Genomic DNA, 12,981 nt, shown 5'->3' with positions numbered 1-12,981 from the left:
ATTCAGTGGCGTTGAATACATTCAGAATGCTGTATCTATACCCAAAACTCTTATCATCCCAAACATACACTCTACCATTAAATACTGACTCCTCTTCTCTAACCCCTCGTAACCGTCATTCTACTGTCTCGGAATTTGGTTGTTCTACGGACCTCACAGAGGAATCATACAGTATTTGTCCTTTTATGACTGGCGTATTTCACTTACATCATGTTTTCAAGGTCCATCCCTGTTGTAGGGTGTGTCAGAATTTCCTTCTTTTTTAAAGCTGAATAATACTCCATTGTGTATATATACCCCTTCGGTTTGTCCATTCGTCCACAATGGACATTTGGGTTTTGCTCAGGTTTTGGCTGTTGTGAACAATATTGCCATGAGCGTGGATGTAGATACTGGTTGAGTCCCTGCTTTCATTCCTCTTGGGTATAGGCCCAGAAATGGAATTCTATGTCTAACTGTTTGAGGAGCCTCTACCCTGTTTTCCAACACAGCTGCACCATTTTGCATTCCACCAGTAATCTATGCAAGTTCCCATTTCTGCAAATTCTCATCAACACTTAACTTTCCGTTCTTTTTATTAGTGCCACCCTCGAGTGTGTATGGGGGAAGTGGTATCTCGAGGGGCTTTTGATGTGCGTTTCCCTGATGACTAATGAGGTGACAGAGCAGAGTGTTCTAACGTCTGACAGAAAGCGGGTGATTCCCAGAGGTTACAGCAGCTACTTTGGGGAGAAGGTGTCAGTCAGGGCTGCAGGGCAGTGCGCCTGTGCTGTTTTTATACACTTCATGGTGTTTTTTAAAACCAACACATGTATTCTGTAGTAATCATTTTTTAAATACAATGCTTAATTTTTATACAAATACGTGTTACAGCAGGTGTAGCTGCTGGGGACTGAACGCAGTGTCCTGCCTGGACCGTTTCCAGTAAGGCGGCGAGTGGAGGCTTTCGTCTGCCTCCAGTAAAAGCTTGACAGGCCTCGGCATGTGAATTTTTTCCTTTAATTCTTAGCTGCCTCAATTCACAGAAGAGTCCCGTTTAACTATTTTTGGGCATGTATGAAAAAAACAAATTTAAACCCTATTGTAGAGACACATAACCAGCCAACCACAGAATGGGCTTGGCTGTGTGGTTCGGTTCTTAGAGGATTTGCCCGCAGGTGAAGGCTCTGTGTGACCACAGCCATGGCACTTTGGGCCTGGATCTGTTGACCAGCCGAGGCCGCCTCCAGCTCTGCCTCATCCAGTAACAGTTCTTGCTTCATCCAGTAACAATTCTTGCCCTCAAGCCTGGAAGACAGCTGCTCGAGGCCTAAGGGCACGATCTGGCCTCTGTCTCCTATTGGCTTTCGCTTTCCTTGCTTGGCTCTGGCACTGTCCTCAGTAATGGAGTTCAAAGCCGTGCAGCCGAAAATGGCCTTGGCATTTTGTCTGAAAGGCGTGTCCCAGGGAGACTCCCACCAACAGCAGCTGTGGTCCAGGTTTGTTCGGTTCTGACTGCCCGGAACTGCATACGTGATCGGTGCCAAGTAAATGTTGAAGGAAGTTGACTGCATTGCATACGTGCAGGGAAGTAAAGAAAACTGGTGGCTTGTCAACAGTTAGTGTCAGATTGTACACAGAATGTTAAACCCTGCAAGCCTTCTTTTGGTTTCTCTTCTGTGAGGCCAGATTCCACATTCTACTCACAGAATTATAGAATTACTGAATCAGTAATTACTGAATCAGGTAGCTTTAGAGCTGCTCAAACAGCCTCCCATCTGCTAGAATTTCTCCTCCATCTGTTGGAGGACAATTTTGTGAGCGCAGGGGCCAGGCCCATCTCGTCTTGCCATGTAGGGAGCACTCCGAAAATATATTCCGTAGGATTGTCTCTCCTCTCTTAGAACGGCTTAACTTTCAAGAAGCTGTGACAGCTACATTTATTAGGACGTTTTACATTTGATTTATTTTTTGAAATTAAATAAAAACCTGACCTCCCTGTACCTCACTTCTGATGGTCTGCTTTGCCTTTGCAGGAACAGTGGATACTTAATCAATGTCACTGATTCAGAACTTTACGTTTTAATGTCATTTATAATCTAAATCTGACCAACCATAGGGACTTGGCTGGAGTAAACGTTAGTATGTCCATATGGCATAACACTTTGTAGCTACAGAAAACGCTGTAGAAATATCTGTTGACATGGAAAGATGTTCCTGATGACACCCATTGGTTCATGGGAATATTTATTGAGCACCTAAGTGGTGGGCATGGCCACTGCCTGAGACCCTTACCTCCTGCTTGGAGAGACAAGGTCATAAATAAGTGTACAGTGTAATTGTCGTCCGCCCTGATGGAACCCGCCTCATCGGACAATCACTAGCCACCTCCTTTGTCTGCATTTTTAGGGGATTTCTCAAGCTGCCAGATACGTGTACCGACGACTCATCAATGATGGGATTTTGAGCCAAGCCTTCAGCCTTGCTCCTGTGAGGTTTTAATTTTTCTTACCTTTCCTTTCCTTTTCTCTGTCATTAACTGTTTGGTCTTTTGACTTCTACTCATTCTACTTTTGTCCCCTAGGAATACCGGCTTGTCATCGTGGGGCACAGCCTGGGAGCAGGCGCTGCAGCTCTGCTGTCCATCATGCTCAGAAAGTCCCACCCAGAAGTCCGGTGCTACGCCTTCTCCCCACCCAGAGGGCTTCTGAGGTACTTCCTTGTTCTGAGTGTTACAAGGTGCTACGGAGCCCTGTGGTTAAGACCATCTTTTACTTGTAACTTAATTATAATTTTGCATCCTCAGGAGAAGCTTGTTTTCAGTTACTATTTAGTTGAAGAAAGAATGAATAGCCTTTCATAGGTCTGTCTGACCATGCCTTTGATTTCTTAAATGGTATAATGCTAAGATTCATTTTTTATTGAGTTATAATTATTATTATTAGTTTCAGGTATTCAACCTAATGATTCAGTGTTTGTATATATTGCAAAATGAACAAGTCTAGTTAACATCTGTTATGTTACCAAACATTGTAATAGAATTTTTTTTCTTATGATGAAAACTTACTCTCTTAGTAACTTTCAAATATGCAGTGCAGTCTTGTTAACTATAGTCGCCATGCTGTACATCACATCCCCATGACTTACTTATTTTTATAGCTGGATGTTTGCACTTTTTGACTCCTTCATCCATTTTGTCCATCCCCCACCTCTGGCAACCACCAATCTGTTTTTTGTTATCTCTGAGCCTGGTTTTTTTTTTTTTTAGATTCCACGTATACATATAAGTGAGATGATATAGTATTTGTCTTTCTCTGACTTATTTCACTTAACATAATGCCTTCAAGGTCCATCCATGTTGTTTTAGATGGCAAGATTTCATTATTTTTTATTGCTGAATACTACTCCATTGTCTCTGTGTGTACACACATACACACACACATCACATTTTCTTCATCCGGTCTTCAGTGGACACTTAGGTTGTTTCTATATCTTGGCTATTGTAAATAGTGCTGTAGTGAACATACGGGTGCATATGTCTTTTCAAGTCAGTGTTTTTATTTTTTATGGATAAATACCCAGAAGTGGAATTGCTGGATTGTATACGGTAGTTCTGTTTTTAATTTTTTGAGGAACCACCATATTTTCCATAGTGGCTGTACCCATTTACATTCCCATTCCCACTAACAGTGCCCAAGGGTTTCCTTTTCTCCACACCCTCACCAACACTTGTTATTTCTTCTTCTTTTTTTTTTTTTTTTTAATAATACTCATTCTAACAGATGTGAGGTAATATCTCATTGTGTTTTTGATTTTCATTTCCCTGATGATTAAGGATTTTGAACATCTTTTCGTGTACCTGTTGGTCATCTGTGTATCTTCTTTAGAGAAATGTCTATTTAGGTGCTCCATTTTTTGATTGGGTTATTTTGGGGTTTTTTTTCTTTGGTGTTAAGTTATGAGTTCCTTATATGTTTTGGATATTTACCCCTAATCAAATGTGTCATTTGTGAATATCTTCTCCCATTCAGTAGGTTGTCTTCTTTTTGTTGATGGTTTCCTTCAGTAACTTTTTAGTTTGATGTAGTTCCATTTATTTTTCCTTTTGTTGCCCGAGGAGACATACTCAAAAGGATGTTGCTCAGAGTGATGCAAACTCTTAGAAAAAAACTAGCTATGTTTTCTTCTAAGAGTTTTATGGTTTCAGGTCTTATTTTTAAGCCTTTAATCCATTTTGAGTTTATTTTTGTATATGGTTTTGTATATGGTTTATTTTTGTATATGGTTTTGTATATGGTTTATTTTGTATATGGTTCAGTTTCTTTTTTTCTTTTTGCATGCATCTAGCCAGTTTTCTCAACACCACTTATTGAACAGACTGTCTTTATCCATTGCATAACCTGCCTCCTTTGTATGTCTTTGGCAGTGCTTTTCTGCATCTGTTGAGATGATCATATAGTTTTTGTCATTTATTTTGTAAATGTGATATATCCTGTTGATTGATTTACAGATGTTGAACCACGTTTGCATCTCAGGTCATGGTGTGTAGTCCTTTCCATGTATTGTTTTGCTGAGAATTCTTGTATCTCTGTTCATCAAGGATGTTGGCCTGTGACTTTCTTTCTTTGTAATGTCTTTGTCTGGTTTTGGTATCAGGGTAATGCTGGCTTTGGACAATGAGTTTGGAAGCATTCCTTCCTCTTCTGGTTTTTTAAATAGTTTAAGGATAGGTATTAATTCTTCTTTGAATGTCTGATAGAATTCACCTGTGAGGTGGTCTGGTTCTGAACATTTATTTGTTGGGAGATTTTTTTGATTACTGATTCCATTTTATTACTAGTAATTAGTCTTTTCTCTACTACTAATATGCAGTACCACTTCTGTCACTTATGAAGTGTCCCTGTTCCTTGAGTCCATTTCCACTCTTTCCTTCCATCCGTCTCATTGTCTGTCTCGGTGTTAATACCATACTGGGTTAATTACATAGTTTTATACTAACTCTTGGCATCAAGTAGGGCAAATCCCCATGTCTTTTCCTTTTTCAAGAGCATCTATGCTATTTGTGTCCCTTTGAACCACCATGTAAATTTTAGAATCAGATTTGTAAGTTCCACTAACAAAAAGCTTGGAATTGTGATTTCAACTGCCCTTATTTTCTGGTTCAGTTGGGAGGGAACTGACATCTTTATATAATTGAGCTTTCTAGTCTCTGACCATAAAATTACTCTCCAAATATTCAGGTACTCTTTAATGTCTTTCAGTAGTTTTATAACTTTCTTCATAAAGCCTTATACATATTTATTTGGGAACATTTGTTACTGTTTCCCTGTTGCTGACATACATAAATCCCACAGAACTTTGTATTTTGATTTTGAAACCAACAACCATGTTAAATTTTCTTATTAATTCATGTGCAGATGCTTTGAAAAATATGTGTATATAAGGACTTCATCTGTGAATGATGGTTGTTGTTGTTTTGCCTTTGGGTGCTGCTAGGACTACCATTGAAATGTTCCCTGTGTTGCTTGGTAGTCGTTCGCTTCCTCCCAGCACCCCCAAACATGATCTTTTTGTCACTGTAGTTTTGCCTTTTCTAGAAGGTCATATAAATGGAATCATACAATATGTAGTCTTTTGTGTTATGCTTCTTTTCCTCAGCAAGCTGCATCCAGTTTACATGGGTGTTTTCTGTTACTGTTAAGTGTATGTGTGGTTTCCTTTTTAATGTATCTTGCTTGAAATTTGTTAAGATTTTTGAATGTGTGAAATCCTAGTCATTGTCTTTTCACTTCTTACCTCCTCTCTGCTTTTTGGGACTCCAGTTAGACATACATTATACATTCTCATTCTAGTTGCATGTCTCTCACTTCTCATTCATATTTCCTGTATCCTTTTTCTATGTGCTATATTCTGTATCTTTTCTTCAGATCTTTTTTTCTAGTTCACTAATTTTCTCTCCAGTTGTTTATCATGATCAGTTAAAACTATTGTTTTATTGTGGAATTTTCAAATAAAAAATTCAAACAAAAATAGTGTAATGAACCCACACCCATTTAATCAGCTTTAATAATTAACATAATTAATGTTATTTCATACCCGTCTACTTCCCACAGATCTTACTTTAAAACAAATCTGAGACATATCTCATTTGTAAATACCTTAATATCTTAAAAGATAAGATGCTTAACAAAATTAATAATTCTTTGATTCCAGTAATTGATTCCATCCTCCTATTGTAAATGTTTTTTAACAGTACATGTTGGTAATGGTGTGTAATTCCTGTTGCATCACATCAGCTTGTCTCTCTCTGTGTGATGTTAGTAGGTAATATTAAAGGTCGCAAATGTTGATATTCTATTTCCAGCCTCCCTTCTACATTTATTAGTTAAAAATTATAAAGAACTTTTCTTGAAGTATTTGGTTACTCTGAGGTGTGGTTCACACAGGAAAAGCAGGATAGATGCATAAATGCTTGAATCTTGCCCTTTATTTAGCAATGTTCAGAATAATGAATGGGTCTTCTAGCAGTCTCCAGAGGTGGAATTACTATTTTAAACTGTTATTATAAACTCCTGACTTTAAACATTTTTGTATTTCACTCCATTGCATTTGTTTTGATGTTCACACTGGCCCATCTTTGGCCAGTGGGAGTCCCCCCTTCAAATTAGGCTTCTCATCGTGACACACCAGCTGTCTGGTAGTTCCCTGCTCTCTGGTACTACAAAATATTCTCAAATTTTTGCCCTATTCTGTATCTGGCATCAACCATTTCTCCAGGGAGTACTGTTGTGAGTGGGAAATGGTTTTGAGAGACTATAATCTGGGCACTTGGGGTACTCGTTACCACAGGCTGAGGCAGTTTCTAGGCCTTTTCAGTGGGAAGAGGTAAGAAATGCTTGTTATTCCAAAGAAAAAAAATATTCTGAGTTAATTTTGATACTTCTAATTTAAAGATCAGGGTTTTTACTTAAATTATTTGATTATATACTTGGTTTTAGCAAAATTCTTTGTATCTTTCATCTCCTATGCTAAAAATCTCGGTTTCTGTCAACATTAACCTACAATTTGCATTTCTTTCTTTTATATATATATATATATATATATATATATACACACATACACACACACACACATATATATATAGCACACATATACACACCCAGCCACCCACCCTGTGTGGGAATATATGAATATACATATAAATAGCTCATAGTTTCAGAACGGTAATTCCAATATTACATGAAGCAGTTAAGAGATTTCTTTGCAATTTATTTTCTTAGCTTACATTCCTACTAGGGAAGTACAAGCAATTGTTTTAAACTCACTGAAGAGTTATAAGTTATTAGGTTCATTTGTTTCATTTGGCTTTTGGTTTTAAAGATTGCTTTAGTTGTTATTTGGTTTAGTGTTTTTTTTTCTTTTTTAAAACTTTTTATTTATTTAAGTGTGTTTTTCCAAGACCCATCAGCTCCAAGTCAAGTAGTTGTTTCCATCTAGTTGTGGAGGGTGCAGCTCACAGTGGCCCATGTGGGGATCGAACCAGCAACCTTGTTAAGAGCACCTCGCTCTAACCAACTGAGCTAACCAGCTGCCCCTTGATTCAGTTTTGTTTCATAATTATATTAAACAATGGCATAGTTCCAAAGACAACTCTACAAAGGTACTTTCAGGGAAATCCTCGTTCTGCCCATTCCGTGTCTTCTCTCCCTGCAGAGGGAGCCATTTTTTTTTTGACTTGTCATCTTTGTATCCCTCCCCTTTTAAGTGTAAGGTGGTGTACCATACATGCGGTTCTGCGTCCAGTTATGTTTCACTTGAACAGTGGGTCCTGAGGTCACGTCACAACAGTACAGATACATCCCTCAGGCTCTCACAGATGCAAAGGCCTCAGGCTCTGTGGATATGCCCTAGTTTATGAACTGAACACAGTTCTCTATGGATGGATATTGGGGTTGTTTCCAGCCTCTGCTATTATAAGTAATAACAACTGCAATGAGCAGCCTTTTACATCCTCGTCTTCCGTTTTTGCCAGTGTCTGTTCAATTCCTCCAAGTGGGGTTGCTGGGTCAAAAGCTTTATGTAATATATGTGCTCAGTCTGCAGGTCTTGATTTGGTTTGAATTTTAGCTGTGTTTCCTCTCTGCTGGTCTGTTTTGGCTTTACTACATACAATCTGGCCAGTGAGTTGCTCTAATTGGAGCTTCCATTTTATTTCTCTTCCCCTTTAGGGGATAGAGAACTGAGTTGAGTTGTATGAAAACTGACCTATTACTGACCTGGCCAAGTTACTTGATTTCTCTTTGAAGCCCTCTGTTGGCAATATAATCATAAAACTTAGCTACTTCTTCTTTTGCTATTTCAGCAAATCCCTTTATGAATACTCTAAGAACTTCACTGTGTCAGTTGTCCTGGGCAAGGATGTGATTCCCCGGTGAGTCTGCTGATGCTTCATCTGGGGTCGGGGTAGCTGAACAGACTGAGTACTGAGCCTCCGTCTGATCTTTTGCTAAACAGGTTAAGTGTGACCACCTTCGAAGATTTGAAGAAGAGAATCTTGCGAGTGATTGCTCACTGTAATAAGCCCAAGGTAACTTGTGCCCTGTCAGAGGCTCTGCAGGAGTTCGGGTCTCACTGAGGCTGTATGCAGCTTGAGGGGGCGGGGTGTAAATACAAAGCGTCGTAGCCCATAGCACTTGACACCATTGCTGGAAGCTCTTTCTACCCTCTGTACAGACTTTTGTCTGCTGTTCTGCAGCTAATGTCTAAGAAAGCAAATGGCTAAATCAAGCACATGCAATACCACCATTAGAAAATACTATAATAGAACCCTCCCTGTTCCAGGTTAAGTGATTGCTTTCTGTCATACTTCGCTTAGCGTCTTGTGACCAGTGGTATGTATTCTGTCATCTTTGGTCCCAAAACTTAGAAAGTGAGGCTGCCAAGTACAGAGTTTAAGAGGCGATGGCGTGTCTACACTGTGGAGTGTTATGCAGTCGTTAACAATGGTGACTTTATGTTTACGAATAGAGAAAGACAGCCATGATGTATTCATAAGCTTGTTTTGGTTTTTATTAAGGCAGGCTTAACAATGATTCTCAGAGGCATGATCTAAGGCAGGGGTGGTAACAAGGAGATACATGACCAAACAACCCACCAAAGTGTAACTTTGTTTAGCCAATGGGATTGCAGATGATTTCTGCTTCTTAACCTGTTTCCTGACTTTGTGTTTTTGTTGATTAGAAAAAAATGTTAAGAATTTAAACTTTCTCTTTATCAACTACTCACTCCCCCATTCAATTTTGAAAAACTACATAATGTCTTTAGGGACAAGTAATACTGGTTTGCAGAATTACCTAAAAAGAATTAAGGGTAACTTTCCCTCAACATCTGCACGATTTGTTTTTTAAATATTGCTTCTGGTGTGATGGCTTGATTGCCCGAGACACCTGAGCTTAGGCCCACTGACCTCCATACCCCTAAGATCCATCACGTAAAACAACAGCAAGGTATTTGTCCGACTCTGAGGGTTGCTGTCACCTGGCACCAGCTCTGGGTCCTAGTTGGTGTCTGTGGTGACAGTGAAAGCCTGTGCCGTAACAAGCATGCCGCCTTCTTGGGTCTCGCCCTTAGTACAAGATTCTGCTGTACGGATGCTGGTATGAGCTGTTCGGAGGGGACCCCGATAACTTTCCGACAGAGCTGGACGGGGGCGACCACAGAGACCTGACACAGCCTCTTCTAGGGGAGCAGAGTCTGCTGACACACGGGTCCCCAGCATACAGCTTCTCCAGTGACTCCCCGCTGGAGTCCCCCAGCAAATACCCACCTCTCTACCCTCCTGGCAGGATCATCCACCTGGAGGAAGAGGGCACTTCAGGGAGGTGAGTGTGGGCAGTGGGGACAGGCGGACTTAGTCCACGCACCACCAGTAAAGAAACGTGTGTGGACTTACAGCGAAGTGGTGCTCTGCTATTGATTTTTCTTTTTCAGGTTTTCCTGTTATACTGCTCAGTATACCGCAAAGTGGTCACACGAGTCCGAATTCAACAAAATACTCATCGGCCCCAAGATGCTCACAGACCACATGCCAGACATCCTGATGAGAGCTCTGGACAGTGTGGTGGCCAACAGGGCCACCTGCGTGTCCTGTCCAGCCCCCGGGGGCGCTCCTGTGGACATGGTGTAGGCCGATTCCGGACACTGGGCTGGGACTCACACCACTGTTCTTAGTGTGACTCGCGGTGCGAGGGAACCCCACGACGCCAGTGCGGCGCTAGGAATCCGACAGGCACTGAATCTGAGTCTGAATGAGTAATCTGAGAAACAATTTTGATCATAGTATTAGCAGAATCAAGTCAGGAGAGCACTGAGATGATGGGATGAATGAATGTGCAAAGTGTCAGCTCAGCAACACTCCCTCCCCTGCAGCCTGCTGATTCCTTGGCTTCTGAGAACTGCCCAGGAAAGGGGGCCCCAGCAGCCAGGGTTAAGACTCTACTTGATCTGTGGACTCCCACCCCTCAGGCCATGTTCACCGACAGGGTCTCTGCCTGTGTAGGTGAGTCTCAACTTGGCAGACAGCTATGCAGTTTATTTCGCAAACTGGATTTTCCTGGCTACACAAATTCAGTCCTCAGCTGTGAGGGTGCAGACTGGGCTTTGCTCCTGGTGGCACTAAGATCAGCCCTGAGCTGTGACTGGGAATCAAGACAGAACCAGGTCAGGAATGTGAGGGGAGACCAGCTCCTGCCCTCCCACCGAAGCTCCTGTTTACACCACGTAGCTGGCTCATCAGCGTCCGGGTGATAGAAACACTCCTCTGGCTCTTGGAGGTGGGCCAGTGGGTTCAGAGGGAATCTAAAAAGTAAAGCACTTACACGTGTCATTAGTGTCTGTATAGTGATGTACCCTTCTGGAAGTTTCCAGGAGGGTCTGTTTTACTGGGCGCTTTTATAGCAATCATCTTTTAACCTTTTGTTTTTCTGTCCACTATAAACAACAAAATGAAGCCTTGAGTTTTCTTGGCCCTCTGGCTAAAGATGGAAGATTGCACAAACATCTGATTTCACCCCACTCCCCATTGCACGAAGCCCCGTAAGATGACAGTAAAGGGATTTCTCTAAAAAGCATAAACCCGGGGCAGCGGGTTAGCTCATTTGGTTAGAGCACGATGCTGGTAACACCAGGGTTGCCAGTTTGATCCCCACATGGGCCACTGTGAGCTGCGCCCTCCACAGCTAGATTGAAACAGCTACTTCACTTGGAGCTGATGGGTCCTGGAAAAAAACACTTAAAGTTTAAAAAAACCCACAGAAACATAAACTCACAAGGATGCGGAAAATGAGATAGGAACAATCAGAAGGCTAGAGGTAAACAGAATCCTATGTGAAGCGGGCAAGAAAAGAACCTGCTTTACGACCCAGATTCCCCATGTACCTTTAATGTGGGAGGACAGCAGGTGGGACTGTCCAGAATGAGGGGCTTTACTTGAAAGCTGTAAGAACCTGGTCCTTCGTTTGCTTTGGTATGGGGTCAGGAGGACATTCCTCAACTCCTCCACTGGGCTCCTAGGACCTTCAAGGAGAAACCCCCAGGAAAATCTGACCTCTAGAGATCCCTCCCCTCAGGACCTCAGCTGTCACAGCCAGACCACCTTAGCTTCTGGAAACCTACAAAGGACTCAAAACTTCCATTGAAATGCCATGGTAATGTCCGATTGCTACAAGCTTCATTTTTAAACAATTCCTATACATTCTTAGGGCACAAAGGTTAAGAGATCTCAGACACACTGCCCTACTGTGACACACCTGTGCTCAGCTTCCAGTCTGCTTTTGAGGTTCTCAACCTTTAAGCACAAGCTAAGGATTGCCAGACACTTGAGGAACCAAGAGGCCAGACACTTGGAACAGGGGCCAAGAGAAACAGATGTGGGAGAAGCTTCCAACAACCCTAGCTACAGCTTGGGGACAGTGCTGTAACCACAACACTGACCCATGAGGCTGAAAAGTGGTGTTTACAGAATAAAAAAAGGACGCCTGAAAATTAAAAGCATGGAAGATGAAATCAACAGAAATGGATCCCTGAATAATGGGAGACGTGAGTTTCCAGATGGAAAGAGCCCACAGAGCACAAGGGATAAAAACCAGGACACAGAAGACAAAGGGAAAATCCCATGAGACTTGAAAGCATTCCCCCTGCAATGGAAATGGCCGAGGAAGACAGTGGGAGAACCACCTCCAAAAATCTGAAGTTACTCTGAACCTGAGATTTCAGACCCGGCCAGAAAGTATCAGGGTAGAATGAAGTTATTTTTAAAGATGTAAGGGCTCAAAAACAGATTCCCCACACACTCTTCCTCAGGAAGCTCTTGGAAAATCTGTTCATCAAAATGAGGAAGTAAATTTAAAAACAAGGAGTCAGGTGTAGGCACAAGATCAACACCTAAGAGAAATGGTGGTCAGAGGATTCGGAGACTATGAAAATGAAAACGGATGAAACACAATCTATCTGAACATCTTGAGAGACTTAGACAACAGCTGGAAATAAAGTTAAATTAACCAGTTCTGCCTGTGTGGTGAAGCTTCCATACAAACTCAAAGGACGGGGTCCTGAGAGCTTCCAGGTGAGTGAACACATGGGATTTGGGGAGAGGACATGGGAGATCTGCGCCTTTCCCCACACCTGGCCCCACGCATCTTCCATCTGGCTGTTCCTGAGTTAGATCCTTTTATAATGAGCTGGTGATCTAGTGAGTAAAAAAAAAAAAAAAAAGAACACATATGGTTTAGACATGTGGAAACAAATCCAAAATTAGAAGAACTCAAAAAAAGTAGCTGCTTCTGAGGAGGGTGTAAAAGGGGACGATTGCTGTTTTTGTAGCAAACCTTAAGGATGATTTGGTCTTTAAACAGCTTATTTACCTTTGGTTTAAAACACTAATTTTCTTGAAAACAATAAAAACAATTTAGAAGATGGATTCTAGCATGAACTATTTATAGCACA

At 41.4% G+C, this 12,981-nt stretch overlaps 1 protein-coding gene across 2 annotated transcripts in view; it reads left to right on the top strand.

The window, feature by feature from the left end:
- DAGLB (diacylglycerol lipase beta) overlaps positions 1-12,955 on the top strand; it is a 29,980-nt gene extending 17,025 nt beyond the window's left edge. For both annotated transcript variants that reach the window (XM_019753625.3, XM_019753626.3), the window contains exons 10-15: positions 2,389-2,469; positions 2,564-2,691; positions 8,342-8,410; positions 8,494-8,566; positions 9,610-9,860; positions 9,970-12,955. In XM_019753625.3, the coding sequence (XP_019609184.2) occupies positions 2,389-2,469; positions 2,564-2,691; positions 8,342-8,410; positions 8,494-8,566; positions 9,610-9,860; positions 9,970-10,165 (798 nt within the window). In that variant the 3' untranslated portion in view covers positions 10,166-12,955. The remainder of the gene's footprint in view (positions 1-2,388; positions 2,470-2,563; positions 2,692-8,341; positions 8,411-8,493; positions 8,567-9,609; positions 9,861-9,969) is intronic.
- Positions 12,956-12,981: the final 26 nt, after the last annotated feature.

The sequence above is a fragment of the Rhinolophus sinicus genome, chromosome 5 (assembly GCF_057876585.1).
Source record: "Rhinolophus sinicus isolate RSI-liver-muscle chromosome 5, RSI-T2T, whole genome shotgun sequence".
Classification (NCBI taxonomy): domain Eukaryota; kingdom Metazoa; phylum Chordata; class Mammalia; order Chiroptera; family Rhinolophidae; genus Rhinolophus; species Rhinolophus sinicus.
The sequence above is the reverse complement of the archived record's forward strand: the minus strand, read 5'-3'. Positions and strand labels throughout refer to the sequence as shown.